General features: G+C 40.9%; 1 protein-coding gene across 2 annotated transcripts in view; it reads left to right on the top strand.

Annotated features, from left to right (window-relative positions):
* Positions 1-18,749, top strand: part of LOC127647469 (protein kinase C alpha type-like) — a 225,238-nt gene that overhangs the window by 200,394 nt on the left and 6,095 nt on the right. For both annotated transcript variants that reach the window (XM_052131734.1, XM_052131733.1), the window contains 2 exons: positions 7,545-7,625; positions 14,408-14,515. In XM_052131734.1, the coding sequence (XP_051987694.1) occupies positions 7,545-7,625; positions 14,408-14,515 (189 nt within the window). The remainder of the gene's footprint in view (positions 1-7,544; positions 7,626-14,407; positions 14,516-18,749) is intronic.

Here is an 18,749-nt window from a genome sequence, read left to right as displayed (position 1 = left end):
AATGAGGTGCATCGCGGTTCAACCGGCAGGTCATTTTGGTAATGTTTGGTGTTGTCCATCCTAAATACAAGGTTCAGACAATGGCATATGAAGTATCTGATGTCTTATAGTTGGATTTGGCATCAGTTCATCCTCTGAAGTCCATTGTGAAAGACTGAAGTGATGTCTGGCTGGCACCGGCTGGAATGGATACCAAGCAGGAATGGAGGTGGATCTGGCCACCTCTGGTAACCTTGGGGTATGAATCACATGACATGGAAACAAATAATAATATTAGAATAGATGTCATAAAATATTATGCAGTTATAGATCATGTTAGATTTTTCTGGTTCTGGCAGACCTAACTAAAGCAGCCTAATTGTGAGTTGGAGGATAAATTAGGTGTATGCCTGGCTAAATAGATGAGTCTTTAGTCTATAATTAAAATGAGGGAGTGTGTCTGCATCCCAAACACTGTTAGGGAGACTGTTCTATAGTTTAGGAGACAAATAGGAAAAGGATCTTCCTCCTTTTGTGGATTTTGATATTATAGAAACTATAAACAGGCCAGAATTTTGTCATCGTAATGAACGTGATGGAATATAGCATGTCAGAATGTCACTTAAGTACTGCAGAGCTAGACCATTCAAACCTTTGTACGTAGTTAACAGAATTTTAAAATAATACAAAATTTAACAGGTAGCCAATGTAACGATGATAAAATGTGGCTAATATGATCATATTTATTGGTTCTAATCAGCACTCTGGCAGCTGCATTTTGAACCAATTGAATTGTATTTATTGATCTTGCTGGACATCCTCCCAGTAATGCATTACAATAATCTAGTCTTGAAGTCATGAACTCATGAATTAGTTTTTCGGCATCAGCAACAGAGAGCATGTGTCGTAACTTAGAGGTGGAAGAATGCTGTTCTACAAACAGTGGAAATTAGATTTTCAAAGGACAGATAGGTATCAAATATAAAATTTTTCACTGTAGAAGACGACATAACAGTACATCCATTGAGAGTCATATTATATTTTAGCAGCTGTCTGTGACAGATCACTAGTTGTCTTCAATACACTTTATAGCGTAAAACCAAATGGGGCGGCTGTGGCTCAGTTGGTAGAGTGGGTTGGCCACTAATCGCAAGATTGGTGGTTTGAATCCCGGCCCTCATGCTCCACATGCCGAAGTGTCATTGGGCAAGACACTGAACCCCAAATTGCTCCCAATGGCAGGCTAGCGCCTTGCATGGACACAAAACGTACGCACAACCTAACTGCAAATTTTGGAATACAATTACGTTAGGAAACTGAAAACAGAGGTCTCAAATTAAATGGATTAGCATGTATGTGACCTCACTCAACATTCATAATTTGCGCGCTTGATTTACAGGTCTGCAGTGGTTTAAAACATTAAATTCTGAATCATATCTTAATCCAGTTCCTTTTTAAGGAAAGAAAATAAAAATATAGCTGCAAGCAGCGATGACAGCCCCAAGCACCATGGATCCATTTCCTTGGAAAACAATGAAAGGTGGACATGGATTTTACATAGTTCTAAACAATTTTGAAGTCTGTTGTAAGTGACACACTTCCTGCTGCTAGGTGGTGGCACTATGATCGCAACCCAAAATAGTCACATCCATGTGTTTAGTCCCCAAGTCTAAACATATATCTAAATTTTTATCTAAATCACACATTGCACAAAGAAGATATGAGACACTTCCTGTTTCCCATTTTCCACCATTAATTTAGTGCCTCTCCATGACAACACTGTTCAATATATAAATTTTCTTGGTGTAATGTTGCCCACATTGTGCCAGTCACATTAATCCCCTTGGAAAGTGTTTAAAAGTTCAGTGCCTGTATTTTTTTAATCAAAATTAAATCAACTTTTTGTTGGGTGGAGCTAATGACTGTAATATTGAAAGTTGTCCGGCTTGATGAGGACAATATATGTAGCAAGTTTGGTGACCATAGGAGAAACTGACCCCATAAAATTTGTCTTAAGGTGGTGCTACAGAGCTCCCCAGCTACCTCCATGTGTTAACTTTTGTGTTAACAACTCTGTGTGTACAAAATATAATTAAATTTCAAGCATGCCAAGAACCTCAAAATTATGTGAATATATATAAGAAAGAATAATTACATTTAATGCATTGCCATGGCAACACTATTTAAGATATGAAGAATCGCTTCAGAATTTTAAATCTGCACTGTATTGACATATTGTTAGCAATTCAAGTAAACATAAGAAGGATATTTCAAAGTCTGTTAAAAGTGCCTCACTTCCTCAGTTGGTAGCACTACGACTGTGACCCACAATAGACACATCAATGTAATCAGCCCACAAGGCCAAACATTTGGCTGAATTTTGATGTAAATCACACTATGCACGTAGAAGATATGAGAGACTTCATGAGAGAATATCGCATACTATCGTATTTAGTATACTAAATATCAGTAATTTTTCGAACGCTGCTTGGCCAATCGGTTTGAAGGACTGGACCTAACTGTTGTAAAAGTATTATTGTACAGTATCTATGAAAATATTCAACCAATTTGCAGTTTTTTAAATTGTATCATTATATAGGATGGATTCATGAATGCTAGTAGCTTGTTTACTACTTTTACTTGTAATGACATTAAAAAAAGTAGTTTGACTATAGTTTAACTACTACAAAATCTTTCTAGCAAGTCAGTCCACTGTCAGCCATCTTAGGAACGCTCTCAGGAAGATATTTCCAGTCATGCCAGTGCAGCTCCTGACTACTTGAATGGAGAAAGACCAAAATAAAAAAAAGGTTGGTCAAGATAATGATCAAATAACATGTTTCAAATCAGCAATAAAATATGACAATGCTGGTATCATAAATTGTGATTCTTTACCTCATATTACACTAAAAAGCGCAATTTTCCAGGCTTGTATAGCTAATGCAAATGCATGATCTAAAGCTGATTGACAGGTGATGTCTGTATCTAAAAGGTGATTGGCTCTTTAAATTGTAAGACGGGACTTCCTTTCTACATCTGTTAACCATTGGGCATTCAGAGCTCTTTGGTTGAGTGTTTCTCCCATTAATTTTACTAGAAGTGGCCCATCTCTGCTAAATAATCTCTGCTACTACTTACGAGTATTTTGTAGCTTGGCAAACTTCTAGGTTACTGTGGTCACCCCGGTTCCCTTAAAGGAGGGAACGAGACTTTACATCGATGAGTTGAAGCTAGGGGTCACTCCTGAAAGCCTCAATCCCTCTGAATGGTTTTCCATCATGCCAATTTCAATGGCAGATGTCTTTTGAAGTCCCGCCTTCCATGCTCAGCGAGCATATGCAGTGTAAGGGGATTGGAAGACAGCCTCTTCAGGACATTTAATTGAAGAGTCGAGAGGATCTCTAAAAATATTTCAGCGACAATCAATATTGTCTCATTCCCTCCTTTCAGGGAACCAGGGTTACCATAGTAACCTAGACTTTCCCTTTCAAGTAATCACTCGACTTTATATCGATGCTGACGCTAGGGGTCCCTATAGTTTCCCTTTACAGAAAGCACCTGGGAAGACAGGGAGGAAACATCTATAATATAAAATCTACTGAAAGTATTTTGGAAGCCCCACCTGCCGCTTGGCAGTCTGATAAGGATGCTAGGCTTTAACCCCCACAGGGCATGCCATAATTTAATAGCATCTTTGACCCAGTAAGACAGCCTCCGTTTAGTGACTGCTCTGCCTTTTGACCAGCTCCCAAAGCATACAAAGAGCTAACTCGACAGCCTAATCTGGCTTGTACACTAGTAAATGGCAGAGTGTGTGCAATAAACTTTCTTCCTTTGACTGAAAAGGAGGGAGTGAAAAAGCATGTAAGGTTATCATCTGTGCTCTGAAGGGGGTGGATTTAACTTTAGGATTGTAGCCTATTTTAGGCATCAAAATGGCTTTTGAAAAACCTGGACCAAACTCTAAATAGGAATTTTTCACTGATAGAGCTTGGAGATATCCCATGCGCTTTACTGAAGAGAGGGCAAGTAATAATGTGTCTTATAGAGAGAACATGCAATTCCTATGTTTCCAGTAGCTCAAATGGAGAGCTGTATAATGCTTTCACCACCAAGGACAGGTCCCAAACTTGGACTGTAATGGGTTGAGATGGTCTGAGATGTCTCGCACCACATAAAAATGTTGTAACAAGCTCGACCTTGTTCATCGAAATGCTACCAACAGGGGCATGTTTTAGTATTAATGGGGAGAAATCTGCATTCAAGTGCCCTTGCAGGAAGTGAAGCAAGATTTTTACTGAGCAACATGCTGGGTGTTAATTCTGTGAACACCAGTCTGAAAAAACTCACCACTTAGTGCGTTGAGGCACCTGGGAGAAGGGGCTCTGGCTTGTGAGATTGTGTCAAGCACTGTGTGTGACAAACCCTGTTCTGTTCAATGGCCAAATGTCTAGTTTACACAACTCCGTCTGTGGATGCCAGATCGTGCTGTGCACCTTAAGCAGTAAATCTCTCTGCAGCTGAATTTCCCATGGTGAAGCTTCCAGCAGTTCCTCCAAATCAAGAAATCAAGTCTGGTTGGGCCATTTCGGCGCAACTATTGGCACTGTTTCCTGATCCAATCAGATTTTTCACAGCACTTGGTTTATCAGGTGATTAGGAGGAAACGCATACGTATATGCATTTTTCCGCTGGCCATTTCTGTGCTAAAGCGTCCGTTCACAACGGAGCCTGGCTCAATGAGTACCACATCTGACAGTGTGTGGTCTCCTGGGAGGCAAAGGGATCCACTTCCGCTCTCCCAAATATCTCCAAAATTCTTAGAATCACCTGCGAAAGGAGCTTCCATTCTCTAGAGCGAATGTTCTGATGCGACAGCAGATCTGCCCCGTAATTCAATCAGCCGGGAATGTTGCCCAGATCAATTTGAGGTGTTTCTGACACCACAGAAGATGACGTTGAGTCAGTTTCAACATTGGGCATGACCAAACTCCTCCTTGCCGGTTTATGTAAACCACCACTGACTAACAATCAACCAGCCATCTGTCAGACACCCTCGCATAGTGATAGAGTCTATGTCCAATCCCAGGAAGGAGATTTTCTGAGTTGGTGTGAGTGAACTCTTTAAACAGTTAACTCTCAGCCCCAGATGCTGCAGATGTGCAAGGAAGATATCTTTGTGCTTGTAATACTGCACCTCTTACTGTGCTAAAATTAGTCAGTCATCTAGGAAATTCAAAATGTGTATGCCCTGTATTTATATGGGGCAATTACTTCATCTGCAGATTTCCTAATCATTCTCGTGGATGTGCGTGATCTGAATTGAAACCTTACAAGGGTCCGATTCATCTGACGCAGGTCTAAGCTGCAGGCTGCCGTCTTTCTTTGGAACAAGAATGTATCAGCTATAAAAGCCCCTTCGGGCTTCACTCGTTGGAACAATATCCACTGCCTGTTTGTCAAAGATGAATCCTCAAGCTAAGTATTGGCGCGTCCTACACTGCAATTGTGGAGGACTGTGGCAGAGGTGGCGTGGTTGAGTGTAGAGAAAGTGGTATGGATGCTTACACCAGAGCTAGATTATGTCTAACACCTGTCTCTAATTCCAGTGAGAATGGGGAGAGTGGCATATAAGCAGACATGCCACCAGCTGAATAGCTGATGAGTTATTGTGAAGCTAATGAGTTATTGTGGAGTTAATGAGTTATTGTGAAGCTGTAAGCCCAGAAAAGTTGACCATTAAAAATCCTTACCTGTGACCGGAGAAACTCAGTTCCCTGTGTCCTCCTTCGCTCCTACTGTGAAGTCCGTTACAAGGACAAAATGCTGTTGAAATGAGGCGGCCACCTTGTGAACTGGATTGTATAACTGTTCCGTATAGTTTTGAGAACCCATTTGGAATTGATTGGTAGCATGGAGCACGAGAGGGCATACAATCTCGGTTTCTAATCGAGAACACATGGGAAATGTGTAGACAGCATGGTGAGGAAAAAGCTCTTTTTCAGAGAATGTAATTGCATTGGTCAAATCAGCTTTGAGATGCATACAATTTATTTTAGTTTGCACATGAATTTGAATCTTCACCCGCAGTGGAGAGGAGAGTCATGAACCGAGCCTTCTTCTCGGCAGGGGGCAAACAGGGACTGGAGCTCTTGCTTTCTCTTTGTGGGATTGACAGTGTCAGTAGTGCTATAGCTGGCTTTGGTCTTTCATCTCGACCATGGGCGCTTTGATCTCACTGCTGTTTTATCTCTGCTTGATGGGGCCGAAGCCGAAGAAGCACTGGTTTTGGCAGGGAGTGGCCCTTATGAAGATTGTGTGTGAAGTGGCTTCTTGAGTGCCACCGTACAGCCCATCGATCTTCCGATGATGAGGTCAGTCACGCTGCGCAACTCTTTAAAGATAGTGAGGTTGGGACAACGTTCGTCCATGTCCCTCAGTATTTGTGACTGAAAGACCTGCAAAACCCATGTTGCATAAGACTTAGCCACAATAGTCGATGTACAGTAAGTCTACATGGTCTGGACAGGAAAGAAGGGCACTTCTTCCAGCCAGGTGCAGAGGATGGGCATTAATGTGCCGCAGTTGCCTCGAAGAATTCAGCTTTCTTGGGATCTGTGATGACACTGTATCATTGTCTGGACATATGCCAAACTAATTCAAATCCGGGCACCTAGGGAACAGATCTGCTGAACCTTGTAGGCAAAAAAACTCACACTGCTAGAAAGGAGGGAAGATATCACTGTCCGCTGAACTCTGTGCACAACTCACAACGAAGGACGTGATCCACAGAGAGAGATCCATTCTCGACTCTGAAGGAGAAGTTCTTAGGAGGATATATTCAGATCTGCTTTATATATGCTCATTGAGCATGGAAGGCAGAATTTCGAGACATCTGCTAATGAAATTGGCGTGATGGAAAACCATTCAGAGAGATCGGGGCTCTCAGGAGTGACCCCTTAATTATTTAAATTAAGTTATTGTTCAAGTTATTCTATGTATTGTATGAATTGCATTTTTCATGTTTCAAGTAATCATTAATGGATTTGTACACAAAAATGAGCATCAAGCTATTGACCCTTATCCAAATCTTTCTAATTGTTACTACAGATACATAGAGTCTGGTTAGAAGTCATTCTTCTCAAATTAAACCACGTATGACCCAAGCAGCTGTGATACACATTTTCTGTTTGTAGCAGCGGTTCACTTCTCTTGGTGCAAATACAGTATTAACTGTGTAGTAGTTTCCAAGTGAGTAGTGAAGAATAGAAAGAGTAGGTTTCAAACTGTGATATAAAACAGACATTGTGCTTAAACCACTCATTGTCTCATCCTGTAAATACTCACATTCATTTGAGTGTGTGAACTACTGACTAGTTCACACACTAGGAATTATTACAGCAAATGGTAAAAAATAGCGGCAGACTGCCTCTTGAACGGTGATAAAAAGATGCATTGTGCTCTTGACAAACAAATGGAGATTGAATAAAGTTTCCTAAGAAAGCTGAATTAATGACTGATCAGAAAAAGTTTCAATACACGATGCGTTTCTTGTTCCTTCACAGATTATCGCGTATCAGCCATACAGTAAATCAGTGGACTGGTGGGCATACGGCGTCCTCCTCTACGAGATGCTGGCTGGGCAGGTAGGTCAACGTCTCTCACCCAAAAGTTGTTTTGAATAATTTTGTATTCTCTGAAATGAATCAGACGCTCAGGCTTTTCTGAGGTGCTTTGAATAATATGTGATTGCAGCCTTGCTGTGATCTGTGAACACACAGAATTCTAATAACATTTTAAAGGAATGTTTTGGGTTGGATGTAAGTGAAGCTCTACTGAACTCAAAAACAGTGTTTGGGGGGGGGGGTAGTTAACTAAAAGTAGTGACACTACTAACTTTCAGTTCAGCTATTTGAACAATTTTGTTCCTTTTCCAATAAAAATACACATTTTCGCGACACAGAGTCATGTGACGCTTGGCAAATATTAGCTGCTTGGTGGCGAGCTGCATTCACTTTGCTACAATTATTCTTTTAATCAATATTAACTGGTGAGAACTATAATATTTTTGATTGTTAAACTGTACTGGGAATGTAAGAAATACGTTGTGCGACGACATCTGTGCAGGCAAAATTTCCACCCTGATTACTAGAAAAGACGATGTTGAAAAGGGAGTCGAATTTCTGGAGATGGCTGGAAAAGAGCTACAGGCTTAACCGCCTGCCATCAAGGCTGATAAGGACCAGGTGTAGGAAAAAATAGGCTGGACACCAGTTGGAAAGTGGTCTACATAATTTTGCCTTGGGTGCACAATGTTTCTTTGCATGTCAATATGTCACACTTCAATATAGGTAAAATGTTGCTCTCCAAGTGGAATGTTAATTGGCTGGGGTACCGTATAAAAATAAGAAAGGTTATATCTTTCCTTAAGTGTAAATATTTTTATATAGTGTTCCTTCAAGAAACTTACCTTTCTGCACAGGAAGCTGAAAATGGAACGGGGTGGAGTGGGTTTGCAGTGCTGGTTCGAGTAAGAGCAGGGGAGTCATTACATTGATAAGTAAGCATTTGCAATTTAATTGTCTCAAACAGATCAAAGATAATTTAGGAATAATCATTATTGTTTTGACTGAAATACAGGGGCAAACTCGTATTTTGGCTAATATTTTTTTGCACCCAAACATTTTATAGTTCTTGAAAGAAAGTAACAAGCAGCATTGATCCTCTATGATATGCTTTTGGGTGGAGACTTCAATCTGTTAATGGATCCAGTCCTCAATCATAGTGATGCAAAAGTGTGTAGACCCTTTAGAGCAATGTTGACACTACAGAGAATGTGTAGAAATCTTGGTCTTACAGACATTTGGAGACTTATGAATCCATGTGGGAGGGATTATATTATATTTTTCAACAGTTCATAAGATTTTATCTTGAATATATATATTCAAGTCACTCATTTCTTTTGCCACTGGCTGCTCAATTGGGAACATTTTAGTTTCAGATCATGCTTTGGTGTGTTTAGTGATGTTGCCGCATATAGAGAAAAGAAAATCATATAGATGCCGCTTTAATAAATCCCTTCCCTGAATTTCGATAAATGTTAAAGACAGAAGTCAATGTTTATGTAGAAGCCAATTGGTCCTCAGTGTCCTCTGTGGGCGTGGCATGGGGCAGATCCTTAGGGGGCAGATCAAAGCACGTGAATTCATAGAATTGGAAAGGAGTATTAAAAGTTCTGAAACAGAGCTGAAGTGCCGAATGTCATCCAATTGTGTTAGAGAGATGACTCAGCTAAAATATACACACTATTTTGTCACAGAAGGTATAGTTTTGGTTATTATTAACTTTGTCTATATAAAGTCCTGGTCAAATGATCCACCTCTTTTTGGCCAAGTAAAGTTTTGCACGGAACATAAAGGATACCAGAAAGGGACTGTTTACATATATATAAATATATATATTATAAATTAAAAGCTGGAATTACACTGGTCTCCCACCCTGTAAATTATTATTTATTAAATGTTTACTAGATAAATTATTTTCCGTGTCACTGAAGCTGTCCAGCTTAACTTGTAATGACTCCAGATCATTCCTTTAATCTTGTGCATTGAATACGCAAGCAAGTGAGAGAAATATTGATCAGTGCATTTAAATTCACTTCCCGTCTCTTGTCATCTTCTCTGTGTCTGGTTCATCTTTTATCTCTCTGTCTGTTTGGTTTAACTCTGACTCTTTATGTCCTGTCAACACCTTTACAAATGTACCAATCATAGCTCCCACTATATTTACAGTGTAGTACAGTGATCTGATTCTACAATGGAACAGCTGTAACTTAATATAAAATGAAAGTACATAAATGTTCTGAATCTTCACTTTCAAAATAGGCCTCTATAAAAATACATTTATATTATAATAATAATTAGTGGTGTTTTCTATTAATTACACTGAGATTAATATGCAGCATACAGAGCGCTGTCCAAGCCACACTTCCTGTGTCTTTTGCCAAAACAGTTACCAGGGTTACATCATTTACATCTCGGCTCCCGGGTCCAATTACCCAACAGAAGAATCTTGTTATACAATTGATGGATTTGGATGGTTTTGAATCAGACACCACAATCCTGGACTCATTCCTGCTTATGTAATATCTCATCCCACTGCTGTCAGGAAACAGTGCTTAAAAATACTCTAAAATCACTCATGATGGAAATGTGAACTATTTATTAAGATTAAGATTAAGATATACTTTATTGTCCCCGAAGGGAAATTTGTTTTGGACACTGTCCATTCTGTAGCTTTACAGAGACAACACAAAGACAGTTCACAACATTTCCTCAACACATACTTCTCCCGAACGTTCTCTCATATACATTTAGTAGGTACGTATGTATAGTAATAAACACATTAACCCTTCCATTGGCACAAGGCCCATAAAATGCGCAATTGGCATACTGCACACTCTATAGTCCCCATAAAATACACAACTGATATATTCCACATGGCCTATATGATACACAATTGTCATACTGCACACTATTAGCACCCCTAATATACACAACTTATGTGTTGCACACTCTATCTAGCCTACAAAATACACAATTTACATATTACTCACACTACATATTAGCGTTAATAAGCTTAATGGACAAAGGTACGAAATAATTTTTATAACGGTTTAACCTACATTTAGGAACTCTAAATCTTCTGCCAGAGTGTAAAAGCTGAAATTCTAGATGGAGGATATGAGTCGAGTCAGAAACTATTTTTTGTGCCTGTCTGATAACCGACTGCTCATAGATTTTCTGGGGGGGCAGATAGTTTTTAACCCCCATGATCTTCATAGCTGTCTTTACTTGACGAGCGATCTGTGATTTTGATTGTACTGTCAGGTTACCATACCAGCTTATAATACCGTACTTTAAAATAGTCTCTAATATTGCGTGATAGAATAACAACATACATTTTTGTTCTACTCCATACAATCTGAGTCTTCCTAAAAAATGCATCCTCTGCTGGAGTCTGGAGCAGACAGTATTTACATGGTCCTTCCAGGTCAGTGCATTATCAATATGTACACCCAGGTACTTATAAGAGCTAACCTGAGTAATGGGTACACTATTAATTACTACAGACCTGGTGTCACCTATAGTTTTTGGGTCAAACACCATCTCCTCAGTCTTAGTTACGTTTAGCATAAGATAATTATCATCGCACCACAGAACAAATTCCTCAATTTCTGTATGATACGCAGCTGGACTTTTATCTTTATGCATGAGGCCAAGGATTGCTGTATCATCGAACATTTTATAATATAATTATCAATATGGTGTCTGAGGCAATCGTTAGTATATAATGTAAAAGGGCTGGTGAACTGACGCAGTCCTGCGGGACACCAGTGCTGATTGGCCTGGGTTCCGCAAGAGCATCATTCACTTTAACCTGTTGAGTACGGTTTGTTAAAAATGAAAAATACCAGTTAAGAATAAAATGGTTAACATTCATATGTTTCAGTTTCTGAATAAGCATGTGAGGCTGTATAGTGTTAAAAGCCGAACTAAAATCAACAAATAAAATACGTGCATAGGCTTTGGGGTCTTCAAGATGTTTACTGACCAGATGTGAAATGCTACTAATAGCATCATCTGTGCCACGCCCCTGCCTGTAAGCAAACTGAAATGGATCTAAAAACGCACCAACATCTTTTTTAAGAAATGACACCATTATCTTCTCAAAACATTTCATAACAATAGAAGTTAGCACCACAGGCGTAAAATCATTATTCACCTTTGGGCATGGTTTTTTAGCTACCGGTGTAATTACTGATTTCTTCCACAGAGTGGAATATACTGATGATCTCCATATTGAGTATTTTGTGGGTCCACTAATGACCCGTTCTCTGGGCAATTATTTATTTGGGTTTATGACTGTCAGGAGATTTGGCGGGTGTTAGATAGAGACAAGGGATTTCAGAGTGTGCATGGCCTGTCGTTTGTAATAGTGTTATTTTACTCTTCACTATAGAATCAATCACATAGAGTATAGACCCAGAGTATAAATATTAAATGATGAAAATCCATTTTAAAAAGGGGTAATGTCATACTCATATATATACAGTATATCATTTTTCTTTCGGCCTACTTGTTATGTCAGTAATTTTATTTTTTTATTTGTTTGCACCAAAATTGTCACAATTGAATAATAAATGATAATTTTCTGCCCTGTTTCTGGCCGTCTGTCTGAAACGCTTGGTTTTTGGCTCTGTTTCTTTAAGACCTCAACGTTTATGCCCACTGTTATGATTGGCTAACATTGTGCAGTACCTCGAATACAGCCCTATACTGTATATTTGAAACTCAATTGGAAGAGAATGAAGCAGCTCCACAACAATAAAAAAAACTATATTTCAGAGTTTACACATAACGCAAATCCAACACATTGTATTCAAATCAAACTGTACACTCAAGCACAGCAGCACTGTAAACTGTAAATCTCAAACAATCATGACATACGAAACTTTCATGAATGTAATTAGTTACTTATGGTTTTGCAATTGGGTCCAATTGTGCTTTTAATGCCCTGTCTTTCTATAACAGTTCCTTGGCAAAGTTTGAATCATACTGTGATTGATTCACAAGCAATCTGCGCTAATATGTGCCAAAAACACATAACATACACACTGAAATGAGCAAACATTATGACACTGACAGGTGAAGTGAAATACATTGAAAATCTCCTAACAAGGGCACATGTCAAGGTCTGGGTAGATTAGATGGTAAGTGAAAAATCAGTTCTTGTAGTCAATGTGCTGAATGCAGGAGAAATGAGCAGGAGTAAAGACCTGAGCGACTTTGACAAGGGCCACATTTTTATGACCAGACAACAGGGTCAGAGCATCTCTGAAACAGCTTATAGGGTGCTCCTGGTCAGCAGTGGTGAGTACCTACTGACAGTGGTCCGAGGGGGGACAAACCACAAACCAGCGACAGAGTGTTGTGTGTCCAAGGCTCATCGATGCGTGAACAAAGGCTATCCCGTTTGGTTCGAACCTACAGAAGGTTTACTGTGGCATAAGTCACAGAAAATTACAATGATGGTTACAACAGGATTGTGTCACATCAAACCCTGCTACATATTGGGCTGCGTAGCCGCAGACTGGTCCGAGTGCCCATGATGCCCTGTCCACCATCAAAAGCGCCTACAATGGTGGAACTGCACTTTGGAGTAGTGGAAGAAGGTTTTCTGGTCCAATGGGTCCCATTTTCTTTCACATCATTTGGATGGACGTATACATGTGTGCTGTTTACCCGGGGAAGTGATGGCACCAGGATGGTGATGGAAGTGTGAGGCTCTGGTAAATGTTCTGCTGGAAAATCCTGGGTCTGGTCATTCATGTGGACATCAATTTGACACGTGACACCTAACTAAACATCGCTGCATACCAGGTATACCCCTTCATGATAATTTAATTCCCTGATGGCAGTGGCCTCTTTCAGCAGGATAATGCGCTCTGCCACACTGCACACATTGTTCGGGAATCTTTTGAGGAACATGATGAAGTGTTCAAGGTGGCCCTGGCCTCCAAATCTCAATCCGATTGAGCATCTGTGGGATGTGCTGGACAACAAGTCCAATCCATGGTGGCTCCACCTCACAACTTACAGGATCTGAAGGATCTGCTGCTAATGACTTGGTGCCAGATACCACAGGACACCTTCAGGGGTCTTGTAGAGTCCATGCCTTGGTAGGGTCAATGATGTTTTGTTGGCACACGGAGGACCAACAGCATATTAGGCAGGTGGTCATAATATTTTGGCTCATCCGTGAATAATCCACTATAAAATGTGCCACACGTACATATCATCCTGCACTGACGTGATCATGTGCTAAACTTCAGTCACTATTTCCTGATGTTGGGATGCTTCAACAGAAACGCTGATCTTCACAGGTGGGACATGTCATATCTTCCATCGTCTGATTACTCTGGACGAAAAAGGCTTCTTCCAGACAGCGGCAGCATGGAGCAGAACAGACCCATTTTTAAAAGTTGCAAAACTTTTTCTGCTCTTAAAACGCAGTGCACATCATCGGAAACGCATCAGAATGGTCAAAGATGTCCATCTAGTGCATTTTTACATAGACCAACAATTAAAAATAGCGGAAATAACATTTTAACATATAAATATAATTTTAAATTAACTTTTTAAACCACAATAATGAATAATAATGAATGGGGGTGAATAACTTGTCAAGACACTAAATGCACTTTTTTGTTAGTTGATATAGTAAAAAGGTGTATACCCAAAAATATACATTACATGAAAACCATTGACAATTTCATTACATTTAAGTGTTGTCTTAGAGGTAAGAAACTGTGTATATTTGCTTTTTATCAGCATCAAGCTATAATTTTTTTCTCTATTTCTAACAGCCTCCATTTGATGGAGAGGACGAGGATGAACTGTTTCAATCTATAATGGAGCACAACGTGTCCTACCCCAAATCCCTCTCTAAAGAGGCAGTGTCCATCTGTAAAGGGGTGAGTTCATACACATCAGCAGGAGCTCTTTTATTAATTTATATTCCTGTCTCCTGACTTCTACTAAATGAGGGAGGAATAATGCAGAGGCAATATCGGAATTCATTTCTGAGCCATGATAAATAACTGATATATTAAAAAAAATACTCTGTCAGTCATGAAAATATCACCTTTGATATTAGCTGTGTGGAAGTTATAATTATAATAATAATTAATTATATAACTAATAATAGTTATAATTTAATTTGTCTGTCCAGCATTATTGCTTATGTCCTCTTATGAGAAAGAGGAAAATGTCATTTGATTTAAGGTGGAGATACAAATGTCAGGAAAGGCTTTGGTAAAATGTTATATTATTATTTTAAAATGATAGAATGAATATTGTGTTAACAAGGCTTTAATGCTTGTTTCATATAAATTATTCATTTGAGTTATTTAAATTGCAGCTTTGATATAGAAAAACCTAGTAGAGCACAACAGTCTGGTTCTGGAAGTAAAAATCCCAATCATTTTCCCCATAGAGTTACTGTATCATTAATGATACAGTAACTAATAAACCTTTGAAGACATACCTAACTTGAGCCTCAGGGTTGTTTAATGATGACATATTCTCCTGTATTCAGCCGTCAATGTTTTTGTTTATTATAATTTTTTGATCATTTATTACCCAAATACCCAGTGAAGAACTACACTACCCATAATCCTCAAATGAGATCCACCAATAAGACAGTAGCTGCAATACATTAAAACAAAAATCATTGCAAATTATGTATTCAAGTTGGTCTTCCTATACTCTCAAACTACTTATTATTACTATATATTTGTACATATCGGAATAGTTTTTACAATGAACTAAAAATATATTGTTTTATACTTAGAATCAACAACTTCAGATCAGTAGTTTTATATTTTTCTATCACTTTTAATTAAATTCCATCATTCACAATGCTTCATGGGATTGTATTTCATTCCCTCGTTAAAGCAAAATTTTTGTACCTTTGTTTTTGTCAGATTTTCAAATACTTCTTCGCTTCAACTGAAAGTTTGTAAAGTTGTAATTCATCTCGAAGCTTTGGTTTGGTTTATGGCTTTTTTGAAGAACTTTTTTATGAAAGATTTTATGAAATCCCAGTGGAAAACATTATTGGGAACGCCTCGAGATACTTAACTGTAACCCCTGTTCCCTGAAAAAGCAGAACAAGATGCTGCACTGATTTAGTGTCTTTTAGGAGTGACCAGCTGAGAATATGTGTGCAACACGTCAATAAAATTTACGTCAGGATGTGCCGGTACCAGGGGCTTTAAAAAGATGCGCCACAGGTGCATCGTCAGGTATTTTGTCTGAAGAGCAATCCTGGGGCATCCTCAGTGCGGCAATGAAGCACAGCATCTCGTTCCAGTTTTCACGGAACAGGGGTTACAGTTAAGTAACCCGAGACGTTCCCTATCAAAAGCTACACTTTGATGCTGCGCTGATTTAGCGCTTTGGGAACGAGAATACCCACGCCGCCTCACTGCGGATGTCTGGACCCCTTACAGTTGTGTAGTTGTGCTGACAAGAGCGCGAGAGGTCTCAGACATGAGCTTATGATGTTGACTCAAGGACGTATGAGACCGGAGTGGCATGAACATCCAAATTATAAAATCTTATGAATACAGCCTGACGCATTACAAACATGTAATGTGTCCCTCTAGCCAAAGGAAGCAACCCCCCCTGGTAGAATGAGCCCTGATACCTACTTGCGAAGCTTGACCGTGCGCCTCATGTCAGGGCAAAAGCATCCCTCACCCAATGTGACATTGTTTGTTTGGTGGCAGCCGCCCCCCCTGTTATGGCCCCCATGGCAAACAAATAGTTTCCCTGACTTACACCACTGGCTAGTGTGGTGGGCGTAAGCCTGAAGGGCATGGACTGGACACAGTCCGTGAATTTTCTCCTGATCCGGCATTGAAGCAGAGACATTATCTCCGAGAACCATACCCTGTTTGGCCAACACGGCGCTATCAGTAAGAGGCAGGACCCTTGCTGGCGAACTCTGGCCAGGACTCCCGGGAGCAGGAAATGCATAAAGGCACATTCTGGGCCATGTATGCGCCATTGCGTCCATACCCAGGGGGGCTGGGTGACTCAGAGAGAAGTAGAGGGGACATTGCGCTGCCTGTTGGGAGGAGAAGAGGTCCACTTATGTTCTGTAAAATCTGAACCAGATTTGTTTCACTACCTCAGGGTGGAGTTTCCACTCCCCTGTTCAGAATTTTCTGTCTGAACAGTAAATCCGCTCCCACATTCAGGCATCTAGGGATATAAACTGCTCTGATTGACAGGAGCTTGCCCTGGGCCCAAAGCAGAATCTGCCGTGCCCGTCTGTTCAGCTGGCATGACCGTAGACCTCCTTGATGGTTTATGTAAGAGACTATGTTGTTCACCCGCACCAGGACATGGCAGCCTCTCAGATACTGGAGGAAATATTTCAGGGCCAGAAATACAGCCATCAACTCGAGACAGTTGATGTGCCAATTGAGCTGATGATACTCCCATTCCCCTTGAGCTGGACGACCACTTAAGACCACTCCCCAACCCGTCAGAGAGGCGTCTGTCATTAGCAACTTGCGATGGCAAGACGCACCTAGAGTGGGACCCAAGGTTAGGAACCGGGGTCTGAACCACATAGAAAGGGTACGTAGGTATTCTGAATGGTCTTGATTCGAGCGGGAGACGATTGTGCCCGCATCATGAACGAATCCCATATGATCCCCAGATTAATGGTTCTCTGAGTGGGAGAGAGAACGCTTTTTTTGTCGTTGAGTCTCAAACCCAGAGAAACCAGATGAGCTAAGACAATATTCCTCTGCTGTAATGCCAGTTCTTGTGACTGTACTAGTATCAGCCAGTCGTCTATTTAATTCAGAATGCGGATGCCCCAGAGTCGCAAAGAAACCAGTGCTGCATCCATGCACTTCGTGAAAGTGCGGGGTGATAAGGCTAGGCCGAATGGAAGAACCCGATATTGGAAAGCTTCGCCCCCGAAAGCGAACCTCAGGAACTTGCTGTGTTGTGGCAGAATTTCCATATGAAAGTATGCGTCCATGTGATCAATCGAGACTAACCAATCGTGATGTTGTATTTGAGACTGAGCAATTCAAGCCTCGAAGGTCTAAAATCAGATGCAATCCCCCATCCTTCTTGGGAACCAGGAAGTATCTGCTGTAGTAACCTGACTCTCTCTCTGGAAGGGGAACATGTTCAATGACCCCTTTGACCAAGAGATTTTGCATTTCTTTCCACAGTAGACATGCTTGTTCTGGTTTCACGGTAGTGGGCACCAATTGAATTCTGTAGCCTTTTTCTACCGTTCTTAGGACCCACATAGAAACACCCGGCAGTAGCTTCCACGCTGCCAGGATCTCTGAGATGGATATCAATTTTGACACTACCTGTTGAGGGGATGTCGAGTGTTCCGTGTCATGGACTATGGCAGGAAGCAACGAAACACCCAACATTTAGCTGGAAATTGCTAACTCCCGAAACACCAGAGGCGGCTGGAATGGATAGGTTTCGTGGGGTATTGGGAAGGTACATGTGGATACGGGGGGCTTACGCTACCGCTACCCCCACAAGGCTGGGCGCAAGACTGTCAGGGTTTTCTCTTTCTGGAGATAATGGTCCTGAGGTCTTGCATTGGAGGCTGCTGAGGGTGATGAGCCGGTCCCCAGCCTTTACGAGGGGGAGCGCGATTCGCCACGCTTTGTTTCTGAGCCTCGGGGTGGGGCTGGTTGGCCGGCGGCCTCTCCCCTTGAGTGCGGCGAGGAAGGAATTGCCTGAACGCTTCATCATGCCTCTTCACCTCCTGAAACCTGGTGATGACTGTGTTCACCAAACAAGCCAGAAGGTGAAACCGGGGCATCGAGAAGGAATACTTTGTCCTTATCTCTAACCAAAGCAGCCATCGACCAGCCAATGGCACGAGCCGTCTGTTTAGTCGCCCGGAGGGACAGATCCATGGCTCGACAAAGCTCTGAAAAACCCTTTTCATCGACCGTACTGCCGCACTCAGGTCCTTCAACAGGTCAGCCTGGTAAGCCTGTAACACTGCCATAGTGTGCAGGGCAGCACCAGCCTGACCTGCTGCCTGATAAGCTTTCCCTACGAGCATAGAGGTGGTCCTGCACATCTTTGTGGGGAGAGTAGGTCTCTTTATTGATGATGCCGAGCCAGGTGAGAGATAACCCGCAA

Source organism: Xyrauchen texanus, chromosome 8, assembly GCF_025860055.1.
Source record: "Xyrauchen texanus isolate HMW12.3.18 chromosome 8, RBS_HiC_50CHRs, whole genome shotgun sequence".
NCBI lineage: Eukaryota > Metazoa > Chordata > Actinopteri > Cypriniformes > Catostomidae > Xyrauchen > Xyrauchen texanus.
Note: the sequence above shows the minus strand (reverse complement) of the source record. Positions and strands in the feature narration are given on the sequence as shown.